The sequence below is a fragment of the Danio rerio genome, chromosome 15 (assembly GCF_052040795.2).
Source record: "Danio rerio strain M-AB ecotype USA chromosome 15, GRCz13ab, whole genome shotgun sequence".
Taxonomy (NCBI): domain Eukaryota; kingdom Metazoa; phylum Chordata; class Actinopteri; order Cypriniformes; family Danionidae; genus Danio; species Danio rerio.
In genome coordinates this window covers 44,165,059-44,193,051 of record NC_141035.1, presented here as the reverse complement: position 1 = coordinate 44,193,051, position 27,993 = coordinate 44,165,059, and the positions used below count along the sequence as shown (strand labels likewise).

General features: G+C 33.7%; 1 protein-coding gene across 4 annotated transcripts; it reads left to right on the top strand.

The window, feature by feature from the left end:
• The first annotated feature begins 1,329 nt into the window (after positions 1 to 1,329).
• Positions 1,330 to 24,073, top strand: LOC147840694 (NACHT, LRR and PYD domains-containing protein 3-like). Of its 4 annotated transcripts, XM_087284594.1 has the most exons (13): positions 1,330 to 1,533; positions 2,924 to 2,999; positions 3,188 to 3,301; positions 3,887 to 4,000; positions 4,087 to 5,868; positions 9,179 to 9,352; positions 11,592 to 11,762; positions 13,013 to 13,183; positions 14,648 to 14,818; positions 18,849 to 19,019; positions 20,399 to 20,569; positions 23,081 to 23,259; positions 23,504 to 24,073. In XM_087284594.1, coding segments are annotated over exons 2-13 (3,270 nt in total). In that variant the 5' UTR covers positions 1,330 to 1,533; positions 2,924 to 2,949; the 3' UTR covers positions 23,506 to 24,073. The 4 variants fall into 4 exon arrangements, with proteins under 4 accessions (XP_087140720.1, XP_087140722.1, XP_087140721.1 ...); XM_087284596.1 differs by lacking the exon at positions 18,849 to 19,019; XM_087284595.1 differs by lacking the exon at positions 20,399 to 20,569.
• The last annotated feature ends 3,920 nt before the right edge of the window (positions 24,074 to 27,993 follow it).

Sequence of the window (27,993 nt, the reverse complement as noted above, 5' to 3'; positions counted from 1 at the left end):
TTTATTGTGTTTTGTCCTAATAAATCAATTATATTTTGTTGATATGTGCAAACACATGATGAAGGCTGTTGTCTTACCCCAATGCGATTAAACTCCTGAATAAACTGCAGAATCAGTGAGAGTCCGTCAAAGGTTATGGTAAGATGCTCTGTCGCGCGCAGAGGAGAGAGATACACACACAAACACACACACACACACACACACACACACACACACGAACCCGCGCGCGCGAGAGAGAGAGAGTTTAACCAAAAGCTTTCTTTGACATGTCTGGGTCAAATGACATGTTAATATCCATCCATCTGTTCTCCAAATCGCGTATCTCATATCGGGTCACAGAATATATCTGGAAGAAAAAACTTTTTTTTTTTTTTTTTTTACATTAAATGTATGTTTTTACGGTAAGATCTGTTTTAGAAAAGTATGTGGCCCCACCTGCTTCAGTCTTTTTGGATTTAAATACATTTGATTTCATCTGTGTTTGTACTCTTTTAGGACGATCACAGTTTGATCCCATTTGTTTATGTGTGTGTTTACATGATATGCCGCTTCAACGCCCTCTAGCGGCGAACTATTGCGATCTTCAAAACTTTTGAGAAACCTTTTGATTGTTGCAAGCGCTGATCAATATACTATGTTTGGCTAACTGAATTTTTGTTTTTATTTTTAAATGAAGGTGAATGCCTTACTATACTTTTTATTTCATAACAAGTACAATAGCATACAAAAAGTGAGCACTACAATGCTTACAATCTTTTTCACATCAAAGGACCAAATCACTAGAGAATTAAAAAAAAAAACGTATATATAAAATTACAGGGAATATATATATATAAATTACAAAAAAAATTCAAAGGAAAAGGATTCCAAAACTGCATACATCCTTATAACTTTTTATTTTTAAAGTATTTAGGGTTGCGATACAATGCTTAAGATTAACTTTAAACAAATAAATGTTAGGTTTATCATTGGACCATTCTGTTTGTGTACATGGTTCTTCTCATATATAATCATTAAATTAAGGAAAAAATTTTGCTCCAAAAGTTTTATTATTATTATTGTATATCAAAAAATATCTTTACAGGAAAACTCTAATTTTGTAAGTTTAAATATAAGATATTCAACATCAAACCAAAACATTTGGGTATATGTGCATTAAAAAAATAAATGTTTTATCGATTCCTCCCACTAATTCACCAAAAGTGCTCGCAGATTACAGCTCTAAAAACTCTAACTTTACTGTGTCTAACCGTATCTAACACTGTGCGTATTGTGACGTCACCCTTCCGGCGTCACAAGTACAAACAAAGTGAAAGCAGAAGTTCTCCGTCGAAAAAAAAAAAAAAAAAAAAAAAAAAAAAAGAAGTTCTCCGTCGAGTCGATCCGTTAATCTTCCTTATGGAGCCTTACAATAGTTCATAAGAACTGTTTAAAAACAAAACAGGAGTTTCCGTCTTTCATAGGGGTTAAATAATTATAACTCCATCAGCTTAGTCCTAATGCAGGTCTACGGTTTATAACAAGTTGATGAAGGTGAGTGAAACAGGAAACTGCGACTTCATACATGCTTTTTAGAAGAATTGCATTGCAGGCCCGTAGCCAGGAGGGGTTCGAGTGGTTCGAAAGACCGACCCCTCGTCGACAAAGGTCCAGGATTTGTTTCATAAATGATCTCATTGTCCTTTTTTACTGCTTTGCCATAATAAATTGTGAAAATAACCCCATTGAAGAAGGCTTTAAGACCTACACTGTAAAAATGGCCGTGACTTCAACGGTAAACAACTGTAAAAATGCTACTGCACAAATCTGTTACCTGGTTAACGGTAAGTTTCCTTAATATATTCGGCGAATAATCGTAAGTTGACTTTCCCATAATTCCCTGCATGGCACATGACATTAATATGGATGTTTTTAGTTGTTTCCCCATCATGTACATTAGATATTTATGTTACATCTAATGTTGATAATCAAAGTTATTTCATGACTTTATTTTATGCGTGTTACCATACTGGTGTTTAGTAGCTGTGTGAATGACACTGAGCACCTTCTATATGCTAATACTGTTTTCTGCTTGTGGGAAAAGGTAAATGTGATGAGCATTGGTTCATTATATAACATCCTCATCACTACCTGCATGTGGGTGTGCTAGCGTGTCTCACTGTGTAACAAAAGATGTGTAGATATTGATCATTCAAAATACAGACATATTACCTCTATAAATTAATAAAATACGGTAATTTACTGTAAAAATGAAAAATAACTTTTTTTTAAGGGTAAAGTACTGTCAACCACAGCTGCCGTTTTTTTACCGTAAATTTTACAGATTTATTTTTTACAGTGTAGCGGAATCCTGGCTGTGTGCTGGCCAGTTCATTTGCATAATAAAGACACTAGGCTAGTTTTAATTTAAAACTTCAACAGATTCACAGATTTAACAGATTTTTTCTAATGGTATATAACACTTTTGTATTTAATTATTCTCATATTTCTTTAATCTAAATGTTTAGGAAATGTTTTTGACACATCAAAAAGTGTGGTTATGATGACCATCAAACAAGCTAATCCAGCTAAAGATAGTGCTTAAAATGTCTCTAAAATTCAGGATTTAAATCTCTTAATTAAATAGAAAATGAGGTGAATAACTGCAAAAATGTCCACTTTTTAAGAAAAAAAGAATCACCTCTTTCACCAGGCTGGCTGCAGGCCTGAAATGTAAATATTATTTAAATGTTTTTAATATGTTTATAAAAGTTTAACATAAACCTTTTGTGTTAGTCCTGTGGATTATATTTAGACGAGATTCCTCGATATGTTTGTAAAATTGTTCATTTAAAAGCAATTTAACCTGGTTTATTTTCTGCTCATTGACTCTTGGTACTCGTACAGCCGATTTAACGTTTCTTTGTTCTTTCTGTCCAATCAGTGGTGCAGATCAGATCCTGTTTCATAATGGACGACACACAAATATCCAGAGATGAAAATGTTTCTCCAGGATGCAGGTACTTTGAGTTTATTACACAAGTAATGGAGAGAATAGAAAACTGCTGTGAAGTTAATGTACTGCACAAATGTAGACCTTTACAGTGTACTGTTTGATTAAAAAGTGCTATTTTAAAAATTTCTAATCTTATTTAAGTATAATATAAATAGTGATTAAGATGAATTGGTCTGTTATTTTCTGTTATAGTTCAGTTCATCAGAAGAGATCAGATCCAGAGCCCAGCTGTGTGTCTGTGAGGAGTGACCGGTCTATGGATCATCCATATAATTTTAGGAGTGAAAATACACAGATTGATCTCAGGTATAAGATTTCTACTGAAGATACTATACAAACTTTAATGCTACAGTGTTTTTGTTGTATATTATATTATCTCTATATTTTTATTGGTCTCTAATATTTTAATAGTGTTGCTCAGATGAGGATACTGTTTGTAAAATGCTCAGTTTACTTTTTTGTATGAACAGTCAAATGTTTTAATAAAAACTTCCAGGATTTTTCTTGTGAAGTTTTTGTTTCTTTCCTTGTCATCCTTGTCTAAATAGTTTCCTCTTTCCTGTGAGTAAATTATATTTTGTTGGTTAGTGTTAACATACAAGAGCTCGACCGGGATGTGTCTGCTACTTTTTAAACAGGATAATAAAGTTAAACTATCAAAATGTAGCAGTAATTAATTTGTTCTAGATATTTGTGGTACTTGATTTTAATAAAAATATAAAGGTTCTTAACAACAAATTTGAGGTCACCTTAAGTTTTAAAAAGTCTTAAGAATTGCACTTCTAGTACAATGTGAGAACAGTCAATTCTGTCTATAATTAAGCTTAAATTCTGTGAAAATGGCAATTTAAAGTAAACTATTTGTACTTTGTTTATTTGTATTTGATGTAGTTCATTTCCTCACAAGAGAACAAAAGCAGAGGCCAGCCGTGTGTCTATGAGGAGTGACACATTTATAAATCATCCAATAAATATGGGGAATGTAGAAGCACAGTGTAATATCAGGTAAAATCTTTCTTTAAAAGATTTAATTACAGAAATTAAAAAGGCAGCATGCTTATTAACTCGGGTTACTATGTGGTATTTTCCAGTCAAAATCTGCCGAACACATTTAGATCAGATCTGCTGAAGAAGTTTGAGCGTCTGTATGAGGGAACAGCGGCGCAGGGAAACCCAACACTCCTGAATAAAATCTACACAGAGCTCTACATCACAGAGAGTGAGAGTGGAGAGATCAGTCATGAGCATGAGGTGAGACGGATTGAGACACAATCCAGGAGATCAACAACAGAGGACACAGCGATCAAATGCAGAGACATCTTTACACCTTTACCTGGACAAGACAAAGCCATCAGAACTGTGCTGACGAAGGGAGTCGCTGGCATCGGAAAAACAGTCTCTGTGCAGAAGTTCATCCTGGACTGGGCTGAAGAGAAGGAGAATCAGGACGTCCAGCTCATATTTCCACTTCCTTTCAGAGAGATCAATCTGATGAAGGACAAAACACTCAGTCTGTCAGATCTTCTTCAGCTCTTTTTCCCTCAAACTAAAGAAATGGAAATATCCAGTGACAAATATAAAGTGCTGTTCATCTTTGATGGTCTGGACGAGTGTCGTCTGTCTCTGGATTTTAAAAGGAATAAGACTCTGAGGGATGTGACCAAAACATCATCAGTGGACGTGCTGCTGACCAACCTGATTGTGGGGAATCTGCTTCCCTCTGCTCTCATCTGGATCACCTCCAGACCAGCAGCAGCAGATCTCGTCCCCTCTGAGTGTGTCCATCGAGTGACAGAGGTACGAGGCTTTAATGACCCTCAGAAGGAGGAATACTTCAGCAAGAGAATCAGTGATCAGAGTCTGGCCAATACAATCATCTCACACCTGAAGTCCTCCAGGAGCCTCTACATCATGTGCCACATCCCAGTGTTCTGCTGGATCTCAGCCACTGTTCTGGAGAAGATGTTGAGTAAAGCAGAGACTGCAGAGATTCCCAAGACTCTCACTCAGATGTACACACACTTCCTGATCCTGCAGACCAACATCAAACATCAGAAGGACTATGAGGAGAAGCTGACAGATGAAGACATGATCCTCAAACTGGGGAAAGTGGCTTTTCAGCAGCTCATGGAAGGCAATATAATCTTCTATGAGGAAGACCTGAGAGAGTGTGGCATTGATGTGGCAGAAGCTTCAGTTTACTCAGGATTGTGCACTCAGATCTTCAGAGAGGAGTTTGGCTTGTATCAGGGGAAAGTCTTCAGCTTTGTTCATCTGAGCATTCAGGAGCATCTAGCGGCTCTTTATGTGCACCTCTCCTGTTTAAACAACAACAGAAATGAGTTTGATCAAATCAACAATCACAGTTTGTGGTCAAAAGTTAAATTCATGTTTAAATATGTTTCCTTATCTGAGCTGCATCAGAGAGCTGTAAATGAGGCCCTAGAAAATAAAAATGGACATCTGGATCTTTTCCTGCGGTTTCTACTGGGTCTGTCAGTGGAGTCTCATCACATTCTTCTATGTAGACGAATCAAATGGTTAAAAAGCAGCTTTGACATCATTGAGAAAACAGTCGAGTACATCAAGAAGAAGATCAACACCTTCAACTCTCCAGAGAAATTCCTCAATCTGTTTCACTGTCTGAATGAACTGGGTGATCATTCACTAGTGGAGGAAATACAGCAGTATCTGATCTCTGGAAGAATAAAGCAGTCCAAGCTCTCTTCATCTCAGTGGTCAGCTGTAGTGTTTGTGTTGTTGACATCAGAAAATAAACTGGATAAGTTTGATATTAATGAGTTTGTTGGAGAAAGCAACAAAGCTGAGAAACTAAAGATCCTTCAAAAGCTGCTGCCAGTGATCAAAGTTCAGTAAGTATCATTGAAAACAAACACATCACTGTTAAAGCTCATTAAATGTAAATCTCATAGAAAATTCATATCAGTTATTGAAGCAACATGGAAACCTAGTGGTAACACGATTAGACAAGTTTGAGATTTGAATTATTAGATTTAATAATTATATAAAAATCTTATAATATAAAAATTTTAATTATTATGCTTATTCGAGAAACATTGTTTACCTCTTCATTTTACCTCTGTCACCGTGCAGAAAGTGGGACACTTAAATTTACTTCACTATATTGCAATCAAGTTCTAGTCTAAACATAAATGATTACCAATCTTCAGTGCTTTGGTACAGATTTAAGCTTGATCTCGTTTTGAAGAAGACACTTTCAGATTGTAGCTAAAGTGAAAATACATTCAAAAAGTAAAATGAAACAGAAGTTACATGCCTTTACAGCAAGTTTATGAAAATGATAAAACAGTAAATGTTTATTTTAATATAATGCATAAAGTTTTTTTTTTTTTTTACAAAATTAGTTTTAATCTAAATTTGACAAAATGAAAGCTAAATATCTGAGCTAATTATATTCCAAATTTGAAGTTGATATCTTAAAAATGAGTTTTCAGTCTTTTGTTTGGTCGCAGTACCAGATATGACCACTAGTTTACATTCACTTTGCAGTGGTGACTGTATGAGGGTGCCTGCTATTTCTGTGTATTTTTCAAGAATATGAATCATATTTTTTTTATGACAATTTGTAAAGTAGTTTGGGCAGTTTGATGGTGTTTGATTTTGAATTTAGCCCCCAAAACCATGTAAAGATGTTTTACATGTGGATTGCTGAAGCAAAGCAATGCTCAGCAACAAAGTATTCAAAGCAGATTTTTTTTCTATTCTTCTGCTGTTTTTAGATGGGAATAATGATAAGGAGATGTTATTGGGAAATAACAAGCTGGACTGAAACTTTAAACAAACAGGTTACAAATGAGCTTAAACCCTTAATATGGATTTGTTAATGTGTGTGTGCTCTGTTTTGGATGTAAAATCTGACTTAAATCTGAAATGATAAGCACATATTTCAACATTAACAGTTTACCCAAGTTGGATCAACAGCTATGTTTCCATCCATCTGTTTTATGCACATTTTGGATATGTGCATAAAAAATTAGTTGATGAGTAAGATACACTTTTTATTTAACTTTTAAGCTACGATGGAAACACTTTACCTGAACAAATTCCAGCATGTGCATTAAAAAATTCATGTGATTTTGTTGCAAAAGATCATGTGATGATAAAGATGTGTGAATGGACAAACCAGCAGGCTGAGCATCTAAGCATCTGAAGTGCTGTTTTAGTCATAGCTCTGCTCTTAGCCACAACAGAGAACAAGTACCAATCATCCACAAGTCAGATTTTAAATCACAACAGTTCAACAGTTCTCAACAGATTTAATTTAACTGAAGCCCAGCTAGTGCTCTGGTGAAAGGTTTCTCTCTAGCTCCTTCCTCAACATCCAAGTGTTTGGCCTGTGTTTTTATCCCTTCTGACGTCTCCATGGTAAGTGAACACAGCTGTGGGACGCAACCAGCAACCTGCTTGAGACTCAGGAGGGGAGCAGTCAAGGCAACAAAAGAAGAACAGGGATAAAGACATTTGACACAATATAAACAAAATAGCTTTAAACAATACGTCTCTAAACATAACAAGAGTGTCTGTGTCTCACGCCTTCAAATGCACCACTTATTCATTGCGTGTCAACACAGAAAAGATTCACGCAGCTTCTGCAGCAATTCTGCTACTGCAGCAAATTCATTTTCCTGTTAGTTGATGTTTTACTATTAATATTTGGCACCAGTTAATCACAAACTTTGTTCTTGTTGACTTGTTGGATGGAAAAGTTGGTTTATTTATCTTTGATGTGATATTCTAGTTTTATACATAAAATTAATTTGCTTTTTTGGATTGAAAGTGTCAGTTGGACAAAGCAAAAGTTGTAAAGTGCAACACCAAAATCAATACATATCACAAAAGCAAGACCAATAATAACATTAGCATTAGTTGAGAAGTGTTACATGTCGTAAATATATTGGGTGCCATTTGTCAAATTTTATTCTTGCTAATTAAAGTCACTGATCAAGTTTACCAAAATACTTTTTTCATGGTGGCAATGGACAAAGTATTAAATATTTGAGTATTGTGTAGAGCTGCATATATTGGTGGCTGTATCGCTCTCAGTGGTTATTCAGCCATAGCAGAATCAGTGGATTGGTGGTTAATTAATGTTACAGGGATCATACGGTCATAGAAACCTGGAAAAGTCATGGAGTTTTGACTTGGCATTTTCCAGCCCTGGAAAAGTTTTGAAAAAACAGAAAAATCCACAGAGTTTTGGAAAGACATGGAAATTAGTTTAACAAATATCTGTATACCTGAATTAGATTAAATTTGACATTACAGTATTTTGTATTTTCTGTGATATATATTGCGGTGAGAATACAATTTCACCAGATGTTTCAACAAGTTTATTTGGATTGATTGGTGGGATTTTGTATGGGAGTGAATCTCGAATAATATATATCAAATAAATTACAAGCATTGATAAATAAAATATAGCAAAGATAAAAGTAAATACAGTTTACAGGGATTCACTATTCAGGTACAGATATTGAATAATCAACACTGCATAGTTTTATTGTGTTTTATTTAATATTTATTAAAGTTACAAAAAGTGTCTTGTGGTCGGATGTTTTAAAACAGTGCTCAACCCTGTTCCTGGAGATCGACCTTCCTGTAAAGTTCAGCTCCAACCCTGATCAAACACACCTGAACCAATTAATTAGGACCTGAACAGCACTTGATAATTACAGGCCTTGCAATTTTGAAATTATTGCTTTTTTTTGCTTTGAGTATAGACTATTCAGTTCATTAGAGCAGTTCAAACTTTTATGAAGTTTTTAAAATAAAATCAGTTTTTTACTGTATAAAAATATAACATTTTGATATATTTATTTTATATATATATATATGTGTGTGTGTGTGTGTGTGTGTGTGTGTGTGTGTGTGTGTGTGTGTGTGTGTGTCACACACATAGTTTGAGAGTTTGTTAGCATTTCTTTGTGTTTTTAATTGCTCTTATCACTCTCTCCTATCACAGCATGAGAGTCCATGACCACACGTTTCCTGAGTAATGTTGATGGCTTGGTCATAAGGGACTTTCCCTCTCTCTTTTTCCCTCTTTTTTATTTGCCCATGTTGTCTTATTATTTTATTATTTCTGTTGTTTTATTATTATTATTCTGGGTGTTTAACAAGTATGTCTTCATCTCTCTACAGTTTGAGGGATTGTGGCCTCAGTGATGAAGATAGTGATGCTCTGACTTCAGTTCTGAGATCAAACCCTGAACACTTGAGGGATCTGTATTTGTCGAATAAAAAACTAAAAGATTCAGGCATGAAGCTCCTCTCTGCTGTACTGGAGGATCCTCACTGTAAACTGAAGACACTGTGGTAAGATCATCATCATACATATTAGGACAACAGATTAAAATAGAATCAGTGAACACATTCAGATAGTTCTCATAAATGACAGTGAAGCATAAACGAGGTGTGTGATGGTTTTATATATTTATATATCGTAGTACATAAATGATTTAAGGAAAAATGTATATAAACTTAAGTTTTATTTAAAGTTTAATAACTTTGTTGAATTGACAAAGAGCCTCGACATTGAAATATAATAAATCAGTACACAATAAAATATAGAAATTAAACAGAAATACAAGAATAAAAACATTTATAAACTTTTTTCTTTTATGGGTTGGAATAATAATCTATATTAAAAGAAAAAATATGTCAGAGTAAATAAATCTTAGAAAATTAATTTTAAGTTTTTAAGTCAAATGCAAAAATACTTCAAGTAAACAAGTTTTTTGAATCGGCTGCCAGGAACCTGTTTTCACCCTAAGACTTAAAAAAATTTTAAAGTAGTATTTTTTATTATAATTTTCCCAAAACAAACAAACAAAAACATTAGTACAAGTACCGAAATAAGAAAAAAAATTATTTCTATCACTTTGGAGTTAAACATGAAAGTTTTTCACTCTGATCCTCACTCATACACATACAGTGCATCCAGAAACTATTCAGCGCTTCACTTTTTCCTCTTTTTTTGTTGCAGCCTTATTTCAAAATGGATTAAATTCATTTATTTTCTCAAAATTCTACACACAATACCCCACAATGACAATGTGAAAAAAGATTTTAGAAATTTTATTCAAAAATTTAGGATACAAAATTATTCACAGCCTTTGCTGAAAACCCCACCAAAAAGCCCCCCCCCCAGTCAGTTAATAGTCAGTTAATACTAAAAAAAAGGCCAAAAGAAAATTAGCAATATTGGAAAAAAAGAAGTCCTCTTGGCTTTCCCTGTCAAATATATATATTTCCCTGTTCTATGTATATATCCATATTACCGAAAAAATCTGTCCTGCATGATCAGTTATGAGGCAGTTTAATTTAGTTTACAAGGAGCAGTTCACAAATGCCCCAGTAAAAAAAAGCATCCAAAATAAACTTTCAAAAATTAGATAAAGCTCCCTTAATAGAGATCACCCAGGTGATTTGCGAGAGAAATAGTACATCCTTTGGAAAAAAATATTACAGTACCTGTGTTCACCACACATTGACCACTGTCTGGTGGCTGCAGCTTACAGGGGAGAAAAGCAACCTCAAAAGGCAAAAGGAAAAGAAAGACACTAAAACATCCGTCACAAAATAAAATGTGAAATTATTGTAATAAAAGAATTATACAGCAGGAGAGCAACCATCACTCACTTCTCAGAGCTTACCGGAACTGAACAGAGCTCCTGCACATGCGCGCACGTGGTAAAACAAAATAAAAAAAAAGCAATTTTATTGAACATGACATTTGTATACAATGCATATCAAACATTAAGCGGTCATTACAAAGCTCGCTCCATTTTTATGCTCACAGTAGTGCATAATTTTTATAGTTACCCACACAAACAGTTTCGTCCTAATTAGTTCCACTAAATAAAAGTGGGATGAGATTTTAAAACACACGACATACGCTAATGTATATATGTGTATTGCTTTAACTGAAATTTCAATGTCTATGTTTTTTTTATTCTTGTTTGGACATTTAATGAAACAAAGTAGAAAGAATGTTCACTTGGCTTTCTTTGGAATTTGCTGACTGAATAGATCAAATAATTAGATTTTTTTCTTTATTAATAAACTCACCTTCACAATCAGTCAGATATAAGGATCATGAAGATTTTCCAATCTTTTTTCATGAAAGAAAACATTTTGAAAAGAAAAAAAACTACATGTTTAAATTGCAAATATATTTTACAATATTGAAGTTTTGTTTATCTCAAAGTTTTCACTGATTGTGTGCTTATTATAACTTGTAGCACAGCACATTTCAGCAATGTTAACAGTGTGAACAGTGTCATTATTTAACTGTTTTGCTACTATCTTATTTTTTAGACTGAATAGATGTTTATCCTGCTTGAATAAAACTTTCTACTTATGATCATATTTTGTTCTCTGTGACATTTTAGACCTCAGACTAATGATCCATCCGATGTGTTCTTTTGTGCTTTTAGTTTAGTAGTTTAAAGTAGTTACACTTTAATAATATATTCAGTGAACTGAACTGATCTGATGTGATGTGATGTGTTGTGATGTGAGAGAGTGAAGAGTGTGTCATTGTTCTCTACAGGTTGAGTAATTGTGGTCTCACAGATGAAGGTTGTGCTGCTTTGGCTTCAGCTCTGAGATCAAACCATGAACACCTGAGAGAACTGGATCTGTCTGAGAATAATCTAGGAGATTCAGTGACTCTTCTCTCTGCTGTACTGGAGGATCCTCGCTGTAAACTGGAGACACTGGAGTAAGATCATATTTGACTCTCACATGTGAAACAGTGTAAAGGGTTTTTGTTTTTGCTCCATAAGTGTGTTTTAGTTGTAAAGGTCAAAAGCAGGATTTGCTGGTCACAAAGAACGTGAATAAAAAAAAATAGATCTTACAAATACAATTATATTACACATACAATACCAGTCAAAAAGACATTTCAACATTTAAAACATGTATATAATAATTAAAATATCAAAGTTCATTTGTTTTCTAAATAATTGTGAATTTTTACTACATTTTTAGTTTAGGGATTATGTAGGAACAATATAAACACAATATATACAGTAGTGTGCAAAAGTCTGAAGCCATTAGTGTTTTCACCAAGAAAAAGGTTTAAATAAATTATTTTTTATATTATTCAGTAGCATGACAGTTTAAAATATAAATGTACATTATTTCAAGCATTATTTCTGCCATTAATTGTAATTATTGAGTGAGATTATTTTCTGCACAAGGAGTTTGAGAATGGCCAGTGCTCCTCACAGAGATCTGTCTGCAATGACATGAAGAAACAAAACAAAATGAGACAAACTCAATCCAGAAGAACTCTGGCAACATCCCGAAGTTTGTTCGGTTTCTTCATGTCACTCCAGACAGATGATGATCAGATCTGATCTCTGTGTGGAGCACTGACTGTTGGCGAACAATAATCTCACTCTAGACTTATTATTAATGACAGAAATAATGTTTGGAAATGTAAATTAATATTTCAATCAGACATCCTACAGAAAATACAGAAATATCTGACTTTAAACCTTTTTTAGTGAGAATACTGGTAACCTAAGACTTTTGCACAGTAGGCCTACTGTACAGAAAAAAACTTGGTCAATTTCAGAATTTTGCTCAGATAAGCAGTCTTGAGGAGCTGAAGAGACTTCTTTTAAAAACAAAACAGAAAACATCATAATTATCTCAAACATTTCACTAATAGTGTACATATTGCTACAAATCAAATTCAGCAATGCTAATAGTGTAAATCAATGGTCTCAAACTCAATTTCTTAAGGGCCTCAGCTCTGCATAATTTAGCTCAAACTACCTGCAACTCACATCTGCTTAATAGTCTGTAGTAGCATTGAGCACCTCGATTAGTTGGATCAGCTGTGTTTGATTAGGGCTGGAGCAAAACTGTGCAGAGCTGTGGCTCTCCAGCAATGGAGTTTGAGAACTTTGGTGTAAACAGTGTCATTATTAAAATAATGAAATGTGTCATTGTTCTCTACAGGTTGAGTTATTGTGGTCTCACAGATAAAGGTTGTGCTGCTTTGGCTTCAGGTCTGAGATCAAACCCTGAACACCTGAGAGAACTGAATCTGTCTGGGAATAATCTAGGAGATTCAGTGACTCTTCTCTCTGCTGTACTGGAGGATCCTCGCTGTAAACTGGAGAAACTGTGGTAAGATCATATTTGACTCTCACATGTGAAACAGTGTGAATTTCTTTAATTGAAATGTTTTTGGTTGGACATTTTATAAGAAGGAAGTGGAAGGAATGTTCAGACAACAGCAGACATTAACTGATTCAATTCAAGGTCATACATCATCTACACTACACTAAAGTCAAGCTACATAAAATCTTTCCTTCTGTCTCACCAATGTGTGATGATGCAAGACAGCAGAAGACACGGTTGCTCACGCCTTTTGGCTCTGTGTCTTAATAGATTTTCGACAAACGTATTTGACTAGTACTCAAAGGCTTATTGCAAAACTTTTCTACCAGATGCTGAACTTGCCATCTTTGACTTCTCACAAAATACATCTTCTCTCCCTCAAACAATGCAGGAGTCTTTAATGCAAGGCAAAGTGGTGGCTAAAGACTAGTCCTTAACAATTGGAAATCACCTTTGCCCCCTCATTCCAGAACTGAATTTTTGATGTGAGATCAGATTATTCAGCAGTTTTTTAAGGACTAGCTTTATAAGAAAAGTTTTGGCTACTGGGGTCAATTTCTTGATTTATTTGACAAATCTATATCTCAGAAGTAACCTAGTGACCCCTCTGAGGTTTAAAGTTATAAACCCTCTCTAGTTGATTATATGTTTTATGACTGTAATGTATTTTTTGTTTGTTTTGTCTCTTTTCTTTTTTTGTTTTCTTTATATTGTCTTTTGTATGTCTACAGTTCAAGCCAGTGTTTGTTCTTGTTCTGTGTTTGTGTATATATAAAAAAACTAAAATAAAGTAAAAAAAAAATAGTAGAAGGGATGTTTGTTTGGCTTTCTTTTGCAATTTGCTGATTGCGTAAAATCAAACTATTTTTTTTTTATATAAACAACTCATTCACAATCAGTCAAATATAAGGATCATGAAGATTTTCCCCATTTTATTTTTATTTTTTATTAATGTCAATGTTTTTTTAAACAAATATATAAATATTTTTACTTTTCAGGATTTTTGATGAATAAAGCTCAATATCACAGGATTTATTTAAAAAAACAAAATATAATATTTATATATTACAGTTGGTTTTAATCAATAAATGTCTTCATGAATAAAAATTTTGAAAAAGAAAATAATGTTTAAATTGTAAAAATATTTCATGATATTGAAGTTTTGTTTATCTCAAAGTTTTCACTGATTGTGTGCATATTGCTACTGATAGCACAGCACAATTCAGCAATGTTAACAGTGAGAACAGCATCATTATTTAACTGTTTTGCCATTATCTTATCATTTACACTGAATAGATGTTTTATTTAAGCAGGATAAACTTTCTACTTATGTTTTGTTCTCTGTGACATTTTAGACCTCAGACTAATGATCCATCAAATGTTAATTTATGCGTTACATAAACTTTAATAATAGATTCACTGAACTGATGTGATGTGAGAGAGTGAAGAGTGTGTCATTGTTCTCTACAGGTTGAGTTATTGTGGTCTCACAGATGAAGGTTGTGCTGCTTTGGCTTCAGCTCTGAGATCAAACCCTGAACACCTGAGAGAACTGAATCTGTCTAGGAATAAACTAGGAGATTCAGTGACTCTTCTCTCTGCTGTACTGGAGGATCCTCACTGTAAACTGGAGAAACTGTGGTAAGATCATATTTGACTCGCATGTGAAACACAATATAAAGTAAAGTGCATCCAGAAAGTATTCATAGCGCTTCACTTTTTCCACATTTATGTTTTAGCCTTATTGCAAAATATATTAAATTAATTTATTTTCTCAATTCTACACACAATACCCCATAATGACAATGTGAAAAGATTTTTTGAAAGTGATGGAAGTTTATTTTTCAATAAAAGCTCTAAATTGAGCTCAGGTACATTCTGTTTCCAATGACTCGCAAAACGCGGCAAAAAGTCCTACATGACTGTAATAGTTTGATTAAGGTGTTTACATGTCGCTACTTCAATAATGCGACTAAAATCAGCATACTCCACATGTATCTTAATTTGATTTCTCTTTAATTCGACTGACCTCAATCTGATAAAAAAAAATTAAAAAGCTTACTAATCAGAGTATTGTCTTAATCGCATTAAAGGGACGGTCACGTGGCCCGGAGTGAAATAGCTGCTTGAATTCTTTGCTCCGCTCGACTTAGTAATTAAATCACAAACTTTTCCTCCAAATTCTTCTTTCATTATGTTGAACAGTCTATTAATATGTCAGACACACCATCTGACAAGGATTTTCCTATTTTCATTTCAACGCGTTCTACTTTTATCCTATCTTCAAGATATGATACCAAAATGGTTAGACCTGCCGGTGGGTTCCCCTGCTCTAGACATTGAAAGGGTCCATTGAACTCTCACTTTTGCATCTGCCAACCTGAACACAGCTCCGGGAAGCATCTTATTTCAATTTCTGAGGTTCCCTGATAAAGAAGCAATCTTTAAAAATGCCATGAAGAAGACGATCACTCATAATGGCTCAGAGCTTTGATTCTCCTCTGATCTGTCAGCTGGCCTGCTGCAGAAGTGCCGTGAGTTCGGGACTGTGGGGAAAGCCTTTGCCGCCTGTGGTTTATATAGTGGATTTGCTTATCCAGGCATGCTCAGATGTCTACATAATGGAAAGATTCGCCTGTTTAATGACAGGACAGCTAAATTTATTTTCTGGCTGAAAAATATACTCTGACTTTCGGTGGAACATTCTAGTGATTCCAATGGACAAGTAACGTTATGTAGTATAATTTCTAAGGTAACGTAATATTTAGAATCAGGGCTTTACATTAACACCCGCCAAATGCGGGTAGATTTCAGCTTTGGCGGGTTAGACAGTCACTCCCACTAGCCACTTTGGCTGTATGAAAATAATTTTTAAATTGTAGTTTTCCTAAAAGCAGGGTTCGACAATATAAGGTTAACCCAATATGTGTGCAAATGCGATCTTACAATCGAGAAGTAGAACAATTGTGATCACGCGAGCAGAAGAAAGCAAGTGAATAGCGAATGAGAGGATGATCATCACTCACGCTAACAGCTGATGTGATACGCGCGACTTCTTTAAACGCATGCGCGCTCCCATTTCTTTTCGTGAGGCAACCGTGTCTCGAACAGGGCCTGGAAACGCAACTATGATCGGTTCTCTTACAAACAGACTAGACAAAAAGTGATGAACATGCACTCACAGTCCTGCTGCTTTCAAGCGCTCAAAATGTGTCTTTTTGTAAGCAGCACCAGTTGCTTTCACTTTAAACAGATTATTAATTGGCCTAAAGTTAACCTTGCATGTGATCATTCTTTCATTATCACACACGGTGTGGTTTTTCACCTGATTTCATTTGCCTATGGTTTTATTTGCGTTTATGTTTGTTAAAATGGTTTAATGATCTTTTTTTTTTTTTTTTTTTACGACATTGCTTTAATGGCAGATTAACTCTCCATTTATGTGCAGTTAACTGGTGATCTGAGAGATCTTTAGCCAGGACAGATAATGTGCATATTTTTGATATATGACAATAGTTGTTTTTTAAATGTGAGTTGCTTTTCTTTTTTTTTTTTTTAGAAATTTTTTTTAAAATAAAAAGTATAGTATACAGCTATATTTTGATTGTTTTGACATTTAAAATTCATGGCTAAGAAATAATTATTGTTTAGTGTGGTTATAGAGATAAATTTGATAAATCCTTATCTTTGAGCTCTGAAAAGTCATGTGAAATAAAAACTAATTGCAATATAACTCTATGAAACCACAACCCATTTGCTCATGCTCATTAAACAATGTCATACTCGACACACAGAAAGTGAAATGAATGAGGACGCATGTGTACATAACACAAAATTTAAATCAAGTAATTTTAGCATGTCAAAGTCAAATTTATGCATATAAAATATATTTTCCCAACAACAAAATTATGGCTAGTGAAAATGCAGAGTGGCTAGTAACATTGAAAAACTACTAGCCACAGTGGCCGGTGATTAAAAAAGTGAATGTAAAGCCCTGTTTAGAATGCTGCCGCCAGCCACAGAGGGTTATAATGTTTAATATATTTTGTTTGTGGTTGCTATACGGTATAAGTCACTGGTCATGTTTATTTTAATTGTTTTATTTATTTATATTTTCTCCTCTAGTGTCACACATTAGTGATAATTATTTATATTAGAGATGACAGTGGAGCGGATTATGACAGAGCTATAATCTCATTTCTGGCGTATGGTTTAGTGGCCAGACGGAAGCCCCTTAAATTTGCCAAAAGGCATTTGAAGGACTCTCAGACCATAAGAAACTAAATTCTCTGGTCTGATGAGACTAAAATTGAACTCTTTGGAGTGAATGCCAGGCGTTATGTTTGGAGAAAACCAGGCACTGCTCATCACCAGGCTAATACCATCCCTACAGTGAAGCATGGTGATGGCAGCATCATGCTGTGGGGATGATTTTCAGCAGCAGGAACTGGAAGACTAGTCAGAATCCCTGAATCCCTTGAGAGATGTAAAAAAAGGTTGTACACTGTCACTTCCCATCCAACCTGATAGAGTTTGAGAGTTACTGCAAAGAGGAATGGACAAAAATTCCCAAAGACAGGTGTGCCGAGCTTGTGGCATCATATTAAAAACAAGAATTAAGGCTGTAATTGCTGCCAAAGGTGCATCAAAAGTATTGAGCAAAGGCTGTGAATATTTCTGTACATGTCATTTTTCAGGTTTTTTATTCTTGATAAGTTTGCAACAATTAAAAAAAAAAAACCTTCACATTGTCATTATGGAGTATTGTGTGTAGAATTGAGAAAATAAATAGATTTAATCTATTTTGGAATAAGGCTGTAACAATGTAAAAATGACGAAAAAGTGAAGCGCTATGAATACTTTCTGGATGCACTGTATGTGTATTGCTTTAAATGCAATTTCAATATCTATGGTTTTATTCTTGGTTGGACATTTTAAAAATGTAAAAAGGTAAGCTTGTTTGACTTTTACAATTAGCTGATTGTGTCAAAAAAAAAAGAAAAATTTAACTCGTATTAAACTTCTCACAATCAGTGATGCAATTCATTCTCTATCAGACAAAAGTTTAGGATCAAGATTTTTTGATCTTACATTTTAAAATGTCAATGTTGAAAGCATTTTTTTATACTAAAAGATTTTTTTTCCAGAATTTGATGAAAGAAATGCTACTAATATATATGTAAAGTTGGTTTTCAATCAATTGTGTCTTCATGTATGAAAATTTAATTTTTCAAAGTAAAGTTAATTTTACAATAATAAAAATCAGTTTAAATTGCAGTAATATTAAAGTTTCTCCTAATATTAAAGTTTTTTTTTATTCGAGATAACACTGAAGAGATATTGAGCTGAAGAGATGTCAAAAACCTCAATTATCTCAAATTTTTCATTGATTGTGTTCATATTTCTACTGATATAAACAGCACATTTCAGTAATGCTAACAGAGTCATTATTTCAGTGATTTTGCTATTGTCCTATTTACCCTGAACAGATGTTTATTCTGCTTGAATAAAACATTTAGTTTGTTTTGTTCTCTGTGACATTTTAGACCTCAGACTAATAATCCATCAAATACACTCATTTGTGCTTTTAGTTTTTACTTTCTCTTTAATAATAGATTCAGAGAACTGATGTGATGTGAGAGAGTGAAGAGTGTGTCATTGTTCTCTACAGGTTGTATAATTGTGGTCTCACAGATGAAGGTTGTGCTGCTTTGGCTTCAGCTCTGAGATCAAACCCTGAACACCTGAGAGAACTGAATCTGTCTGAGAATAAACTAGGAGATTCAGTGACTCTTCTCTCTGCTGTACTGGAGGATCCTCAATGTAAACTGGAAACACTGTGGTAAGATCACATTTGATTTTTACACACTTAAAACACAATATAAAGCAGATGTAAATTGTTTTTGTTTTTTCTATAAGTGTGTTTAGTTGTAAATATCAACACTAATTAAGAGAAATGTTTGCTTGACTTTCTTTTACAATTTACTGATCACAAAGAATCAAATAAAGTGAATAAAAAAATCAGCTCTCACAAAAACAATAATAATACAAACTAGTCAAAAAGACTTTTCAATATTTAAAAAATGAATATATTAAAATATTATCCAAGTTCATTTGCTTTGTAAATATGTTTGTGAAATTTTCAACAAACGTTTTTTTAAGAGTTATTTAATTATTATTATTATTAAAACCAAAGTAGTCAGAGATCAGTTATCAAGATTAAAAGATTCATAAATTTTCAAATCCTCTTCGGTCATTTAAGCGAAATATGAGAACAGACCCCTGATCTGATCATCATCCAGTCTGTCTGGAATGACATGAAGAAACAAAATAAACTGAGATGAACTCAATCCAGAAGAACATCTTGAAGATGCTTCAAAACCTGCAAAGCTCCAGCACTGGTCAAAGTTTTAGGCATTTGTGCAAAAATGCTGTAAAATGAAGATAATTTCAAAAATGATGCAGAAATACATTTTATTTATCAATGATCTCATATTAACTAGATTTAGTCAACATTTTGTGGGATCACACTTTGCGTTTAAAACACTTGGTGCACTTGCCCATTGTCTTTAAGGGAGCTTTGCAAGTAGGTTTTATTAATGTATCTTCGAGATTTGGCCAAAATTCTTGTGGATTGAGTTTGTCTCAGTTTGTTCTGTTTCTTCATGTCACTCTAGACAGATGATGATCAGATCAGATCTGTGTGTGGAGCTCTGACTGTAGACAATAGTCTCACTCTAATATTACAATTAATGACAAAAAATAATGCTTGGAAATGTAAATTAAATGTATATTTCAAATAGAAATAACTGACTTTAAACCTTTTTCTTGGTGAAAATACTAGTGGCCTCAGACTTTTGCACACTACAGTATAAAAAAATTAGTCAAATTCAGTATTTTAGCTCAGATAAAAGCAGCCTTAAGGAGCTGAAGAGACTCGAACATCTCAAACATTTCACTGATAGTGTACATATTGATAAAGATTCAATTCAGTAATGCTCAGAGTCATTATTAAAATGATTTAACACAATATAAAGAAGTTTACTACATTCATTGCACAGACACAAATATATATTTATATTATAATCTGTAGTGAATAAAGTCCACCTCAGTCCAATATGTTCATTTGTGCTTTTAGTTTCTACTTTCTCTTTAATAACTGATTCTCTGTTAAACTGATGTGATGTGAGAGAGTGAAGAGTGTGTCATTGTTCTCTACAGGTTGAGTAATTGTGGTCTCACAGATGAAGGTTGTGCTGCTTTGGCTTCAGCTCTGAGATCAAACCCTGAACACCTGAGATATCTGAATCTGTCTGGGAATAATCTAGGAGATTCAGTGACTCTTCTCTCTGCTGTACTGAAGGATCCTCGCTGTAAACTGGAGAAACTGTGGTAAGATCATATTTAACTCTCACATGTGAAACAGTGTAAAGTATCTGTGAAGTGTTGAGTCTCTTTTTGCAGCTTCTCTGCTCTTCATTATTTCAACATTTATTTTCTTTTTGTCTGTTTTTATGAAATAAACGATGATAAAAACACATAAATTGCTGATGAAGGAGGAATGAGATGGTCAGATTATTTGAGTCATAAGCAGGGCTTTACATTGACACCCGCCAACCCGCCAAATGCGTGTAGATTTCGGCGGTGGCGGGAAAGACAAACACTCCCACTAGCCACTTTGGCTAATTGAAAATAATTTTCCCAGATAAGAATTCTTAAAAGCAGGATTTGACAATAAGGATGGTCCAATATGCATGCACAGGCGATCTTAGAATTGAGAAGCAACACGACTGACAAAATTGCGATCACAACTTCTTGCGAGCAAAGCAGGTGAATACCGAATGAGAAGATAGTCACTCGTGCTAACAGCTGAGGTGATGTGCACGACTGTTTATAACACGTGCGCACTTCCGTTTCCTTTCGTGAAGCAACTGTGTCTAGAAACACAACTGATGCGATCGGTTCTCTTTCAAATAGACTGGACAAAAAGGTGATGAACATGCACCCACAGTCTTGCTGCTTTCAAGATCTCCAGAGTTGACCTATTGTAAGCAGCGCCAGTTGCTTTTGCTTTAACCATTCTTTGAACAGATTATTTATGCGTCTAAAATTAACCATGTGTGTGTGATCATCCTTTCATTATCACACAGTATGTTTTTTACCTGCTTTCATTTGCAATCATATGGTTTAATTATCATTTTTTTACAATAACATTGCTTTAATGGAACATTAACTCCTCATTTATGTGTATTAACTGGTGATCTGGGACCTTTAGCCAGGACATATGACTGTGCATATGTTTTGTTAAATAAAAACTACAGTATTCAGCTATATTTTGCTTGTTTTGACACATTTAAACATTGTGGCTAAGAAATAAATAACTGTTTATGGATGGTGTGGTCAGAGATAAATTAGGTAAATCCTTCATTTTGGGCTCTGAAAATTATGTGAAATAAAACTAATTGTAATATATGAAACCCTGACCCATTAGCTCATGATTATTGAAGCTCATACACGACACACAAAAAGGGAAATGATTGAGGAGGCATGTGGAGAAAATGCAAACTCTAAATCAAGTAATTTTAGCGTGTCAAAGTCATATTTATGTGAATAAAATATATTTTCCCAACTATAAAATTGTGGCTAGTGATGTTGGAAAACTACTAGCCACAGTGGCTGGTGTTTAAAAAAGTTCATGTCAAGCCCTGGTCATGAGTGTTTTAATTCATCAGTGGGCATTTTATCCAACAGTCTGTGACTGAATAATACAGTAAATGTAGAGTAGGATACAGGAGGTGTTGATGTCCAGATTGTGACTCAGACAGGCTGATTTGACTGATATCCATTATTGTTTCTGATGGAGAAACACAATCACCATGAGCTCAGTGTTATTATGCTGATAGAGCTGAACACACAGCAGCACTGAGCTCTCATCTAGACATTTACAGTGGACAAGATTGACAAATCAACATTGCAGCCGGTTTGATTTGATTGTAATCTCTTCAGTATCAGACAGGCCTTTTGTGTTTCACATCTCAGAGACTGAAAGCTCTTTTTGTCAAGCGCCATTGGCTGACTGAAATAATTAAACTGACAAATGATTTGTGTTTTATCATCACTAACATCATCAGACTAAAGTTGTTTACTTGTTTTATAAATAATTATTCATATTATTTTGATCATCTAAGAGTTGATTGTTGAAAACATTTAAAACATTTTATTCTGCTTAATATTTTAGTGGAAACTGCAATATATTTCACTTTCAGGATCCTTTGATGAATAGAAAGTTCAGAATAACTGCAACTGTTTGACTAAATCTTTCCAACAATGCAACATTTTACAGTCGTTTCTGATCCATTTATTGTGTCTTTAATGAATCTAAATATTATTCACATCTTTAATGGCACTCTTGAAAACTGATTCAACATTGATCAAAATAAAGCAGCAAATCAGCATATTATAATGACTGTAGTCTAGAGTAATGATGCTGAAAATACAAACATATTCACAGAGAAAATAGATATTTTAAATTGAAATAATGATGAATTTTATTATCTAATAATGAATCTTCAGTCAAAAACATCTAACCTGTAGTGTACGTATTGCTACAGATATAAATAACTGTTCAGTTAATCAGTGCTGTAAACAGAGACATTAATTATAGAAAATTTAGCATGAGATGGAAATTTGTCTAAAAGCACTTCCACAGCACAGATATGAACAGATATTTATTCAGCCTGATTCAGATGTTTGATGTTTTATGATAATATTTTGTGTTTTGTGACATTATTGGACCTCAGTCAACTAATATATTTATTTGTGCTTTTAGTTTGTACTTTAATAATAGATTCACTGAACTGGTGTGATGTGAGAGAGTGAAGAGTGTGTCATTGTTCTCTACAGGTTGAGTAATTGTGGTCTCACAGATGAAGGTTGTGCTGCTTTGGCTTCAGCTCTGAGATCAAACCCTGAACACCTGAGAGTCTTGAGTCTGTCTGGGAATAATCTATCAACATCCACAAAAAAGCTGCTCTTTCATCTAAAGGACAAACCACAATATAAACTGAACACATTATTCTTTTGTGAGTATGTTTTTAGGCTATAAAGCTCAAGTTCAGTAACAAAATCCAGAATATTTGGTAATAATTCAGCTTCACTGTAGTCTGTGCTTTAAACTGTTGAGTTTGTAAACCCTTACTAATCTGCTTGAGTTTTTCTGAAATGGATCTGCTGATGTGATTTGACGCCAATAATGTCTCTCATATGATGTGTGTGTGTGCGTGTGCGTGCGCATGCGTGCGTGTGTGTGTGTGTGTTTTATTGCAGGATTCTCAGTGTTTAGTTTGCTCAGGATCTGCTGATGGTGAATAAGGAGAAACGTCACAGACACACAATCAACACACACTGAAGACACACAGACTCACACTGACTGCACAACACTGGCTTGTTTTTATATGCAATGACCATGAAAATGAAAATGACGTCATTATATTGTTTAAGATCATCCAGATATTGATTATAGTGGAAAAGAGGATTTGAAAATGACAAAACTAAAGCACTCCTATTGTAATCAGTCAGTCATGTTGACATTGTGTAAATATGAAATGTTGTGCAGCACAGACAGCTTTGTTCATTATGCTGGAACAGTAAGATTTTTTTTAATTACATTTTTATCTTCAGTATAAACTTGAGAAATCAACAGAAGAGATGTTGTGACTGAAATGTGTCAGCAGAGGTCGACCAAGAACGTAAATCATTTCACTGAGCATTTAATTCTCTACAATATTTTAAATGAATGATCTGTAATTATTTAAATGTAAATTGTTTAACATGCTTATCCAACATTTAGTGTCTGTTTAACAATTTCCTGCTTTAAATAGTTTTTCTGAACAAGTATTTCTTCTGTGCATTTCTCTTGATGCCAAACATTTCTGAAGCCCACAACAAAAGCAGAGTATGTCAAGCCGTCTAACATTAAATCCATAACCAGTACTAGAATCTATTTTCATGTTACTAGTACTTATTTTTAGATACTAGTACCTTTTCCATTAAATAATAGTACTTATTCATTGCACACAATTGCCTATTCTTTAGATACTAGTTCTTTTAAAATATATATACTAGTGCTTCTTCATTAGACGCTAGTTCAGTTTAGTAGATACTAGTACTCATTCATTAGATGGGTCATTATCAATATAAAGTGCCTTTGAGGTATAAGGTAAAAAATTTTTGATATTTTTATTTAACCACATAGTTGTTTTTATAAATTATTTAGAATTTATTTATATAAATTAAATATTGGACAAAACATTATTACCCAATATAATATGCAATTGTTGCACATTCTTTTCAAAATAAAACTCAACATCTAAATTATTTTGTCAAACTTTTAAACAATATTAACTGGCCCTTATTGGTTAATTAAGAAACACACAAGATGTTTTGCGGAGGTTTGAAATAATTGGTTTATGAAAATAAAACAAAAAATAGTTGAAAAATAAAATAGTTGAACATTAAGGTGGAAAACAAGATGACAGGGTGGACATTGGCATGACAGAGTGGACAAAGGCTTTATTTAGTGAACTAAATATAGAGGAACATATAAAAAACAACAGGTACAACAAGAAATATTAAAGGATTTATATTTAAGGGTCGTAAACGCTTCAAGAATTCAACTTGTTTTCACCAACTACTGCAAACCAGTGAGCCACCATGCCGCCTCTTCTGTTATCAGTTAGGGTTTATTAATATGCAAATTCATGGGAAAAAAAAACAATTATTGTCCTTCAAATAAAAAAAAAAAGTCAGAATAAAGTAAATAATTAGATTACAGATGTTCACTTATATGTACAAATATGTAGGGCTGTACTTTTTTTTCTAGCCGTCAATGAGCTCCATAATATAGACTTTAAAGGGATATCCTATAAATGGACTGAGACAGATATTGCCGAAAGGTTTGTATTGTCCACTCATGTATCGCATCAACTGGTGCAGTATGTGTGTGTATAAGTGTTGTAACATAAAAACATGAACTAATTAACAATATATTATTAAATAAATACATAAAGTGTCAATAACAACACATATGTCCACCTAGTCAAGGAAGGATTTGTGACAGGGTGGACAATGACAGGGAGGACATTTTTTGCTAAAGATAGCATTTATTCAACGCACGCTGTACCTGCAGCTGGCAAAGTTTTTCCTCTGTTTAAACTCTTTGTACACAGTTTAAAAGCTGTATTTTAGATTTCAGAATTTTTTAAATATAAAGTTACTGTGTACATCAGGTGTTTTAACCTCCTCTGTAGAAAGGCAAAATGGGCACGGGGATGCCAGAGTACATCAGCGAGCCTCTTAAAGGGGCATTTACTACATCAGGACAGGGTGGACAGCAATTTCAACGACAAGAAAAATTAATAATAATATTATGAAAACAAAATAAAAGTTATTAAGATGACTTATTTTGTCAAATAACTTGTTGAAGACAATAAGAATATTTAAAAAATCTTTTTATTTAATTTACCTACTTTTTTAACTCGCTGAAGTTGGCTGAGCAGTGATGGACATGGCAAAATCACATCCATTCAATAAAAAAGTATGGCAAAATGGACAAAAACATATTTCAAAACACATATAATTCTACCTGCATGTGTAATGGTTTAACCAATCCTATTAAAACATCTGAATTGCATCATGGATATTCATATAGAACTGATTCAATATTGTGGGACATCAAAGTCACTTTATAGACAATGATAATGATCCTTATACAGAGACAGCTCAAAAACACCTGACTCGGGTTATACGGCAGCAGAAAGGCACACAGTCTGAATTATAAGACCCCCTTTGATTTTGATTTTTTTTTTTATATTTCCCAAATGGTGTTTAACAGAGCAAGGACATTTTCACAGTATGTCTGATAATATTTTTCTTCTGGAGAAAGTGCTATTTGTTTTATTTCGACTAGAATAAAGGCAGTTTTTAACTTTTTAAACTAAAAACTTAATTTTTTAATGTTTCTAAAAACCATTTTAAGGACAAAATTATTAGCCCCTTTAAGCTATATATATTTTGATAGTCTACAGAACAAACCATCGTTATACAATAACTTGCCTAATTACCCTAACCTGCCTAGTTAACCTAAATTTTAGATTTATTGAAATGACTGAAACTGGAGGTTTTATTTGTTTACAGAAATTGTGTTTTTACTTTGAGCACTGAAGAGTTCAATAGCAAAAAACATATTTTTGAAAAATTCTGTGATCAAATTATTGAATTGAACTCTTCATATTTCAGCCTTTATCATATAAGACTGTTCAGATGTTGAATGATTATTGCACAGAGATGATGGCAATTTTACTTTAATTTTAAAATAAAAAATACAGTATTTTAATGTTGATGCATGTTGTCGCTGCTGTATTTTGTAGTTTATTTTAATGCACTTAAAGCTGAGGTATTTAGTATTTTATTTTAATACATTTTAATGTATTTTTGCCCTTCCCTGCTTTCACATGACTCTTATTGTGACAGAGGAAAAAACAATCTAATGTATTACAGAAACAGGTTCACAGCATCCTGTGTGAATTTTAATTAGTAGATCAAATCTGTCATTCAGCATTTAATCTCAAAACAACTACGAGAACTGAAGCAGTTTCCCAGTTGTGAACTAAACATGATCTGCAGTCAGTGTTGGGTAAAAAGTAATATATTACAATTTTAAGCCTTTCTTACATTTTTTGTTACTAATAAAAAAGAAAAGATAAACAAAAATCTGTGATCAAAATTATTTTTCAAAACTTTTGAGGCCAAAAGAATGAATTTACAGCCTGTTCGTGGTCATGTTATAAAGCTCTCAAGTTTAATTAGCTCTCAGATTAATACAAATTTCCCCGTTTATTTATTCGGTTTATTGTGTTTTGTCCTAATAAATAAATTATATTTTGTTGATATGTGCAAACACATGATGAAGGCTGTTGTCTTACCCCTATGCGATTAAATTCCTGAATAAACAGCAGAATCAGCGAGAGTCCGTCAAAGGTTATGGTAAGATGCTCTGTCGCGCGCAGAGGAGAGAGATATGCACACACACTCACGCACACACGAACCCGCGCGCGCGAGAGAGAAAGAGAGAGTTTCCTCAACCAGAGCTTTGACATGTCTGGGTCAAATGACATGTTAATATCCATCCATCTGTTCTCCAAATCGCGTATCTCATATCGGGTCACAGAATATATCTGGAAGAAAAAACTTTTTACATTAAATGTATGTTTTTACGGTAAGATCTGTTTTAGAAAAGTATGTGGCCCCACCTGCTGGACAATTATTAAAAGTACAGACTGGTACATTCAACACCAAAGAGTTTTTTTTCCAATATTTTAGATGCCTTCCCCTTTAAATATCGTCAAGCGAGGGACAATCGAAATTATCAAAATGTCAAAGTTAATCTGTAGATTGCTTCAGTCTTTTTGGATTTAAATACATTTGATTTCATCTGTGTTTGTACCCTTTTAGGACGATCAGAGTTTGATCTCATTTGTTTATGTGTGTGTTCGCCTCTAGCGGCGAACTATTGCGATCTTCAAACCTTTTGAGAAACCTTGATTGTTTCAAGCGCTGATCAATATACTATGTTTGGCTAACTGAATCTTTGTTTTTATTTTTAAATGAAGGTGAATGCCTTACTTTACTTTTTATTGCATAACAAGAACAATAGCATACAAAAAGTGAGCACTACAATGCTTACAATCTTTTTCACATCAAAGGACCAAATCACTAGAGAATAAAAAAAAACATATATAAAATTATATATAAATTAC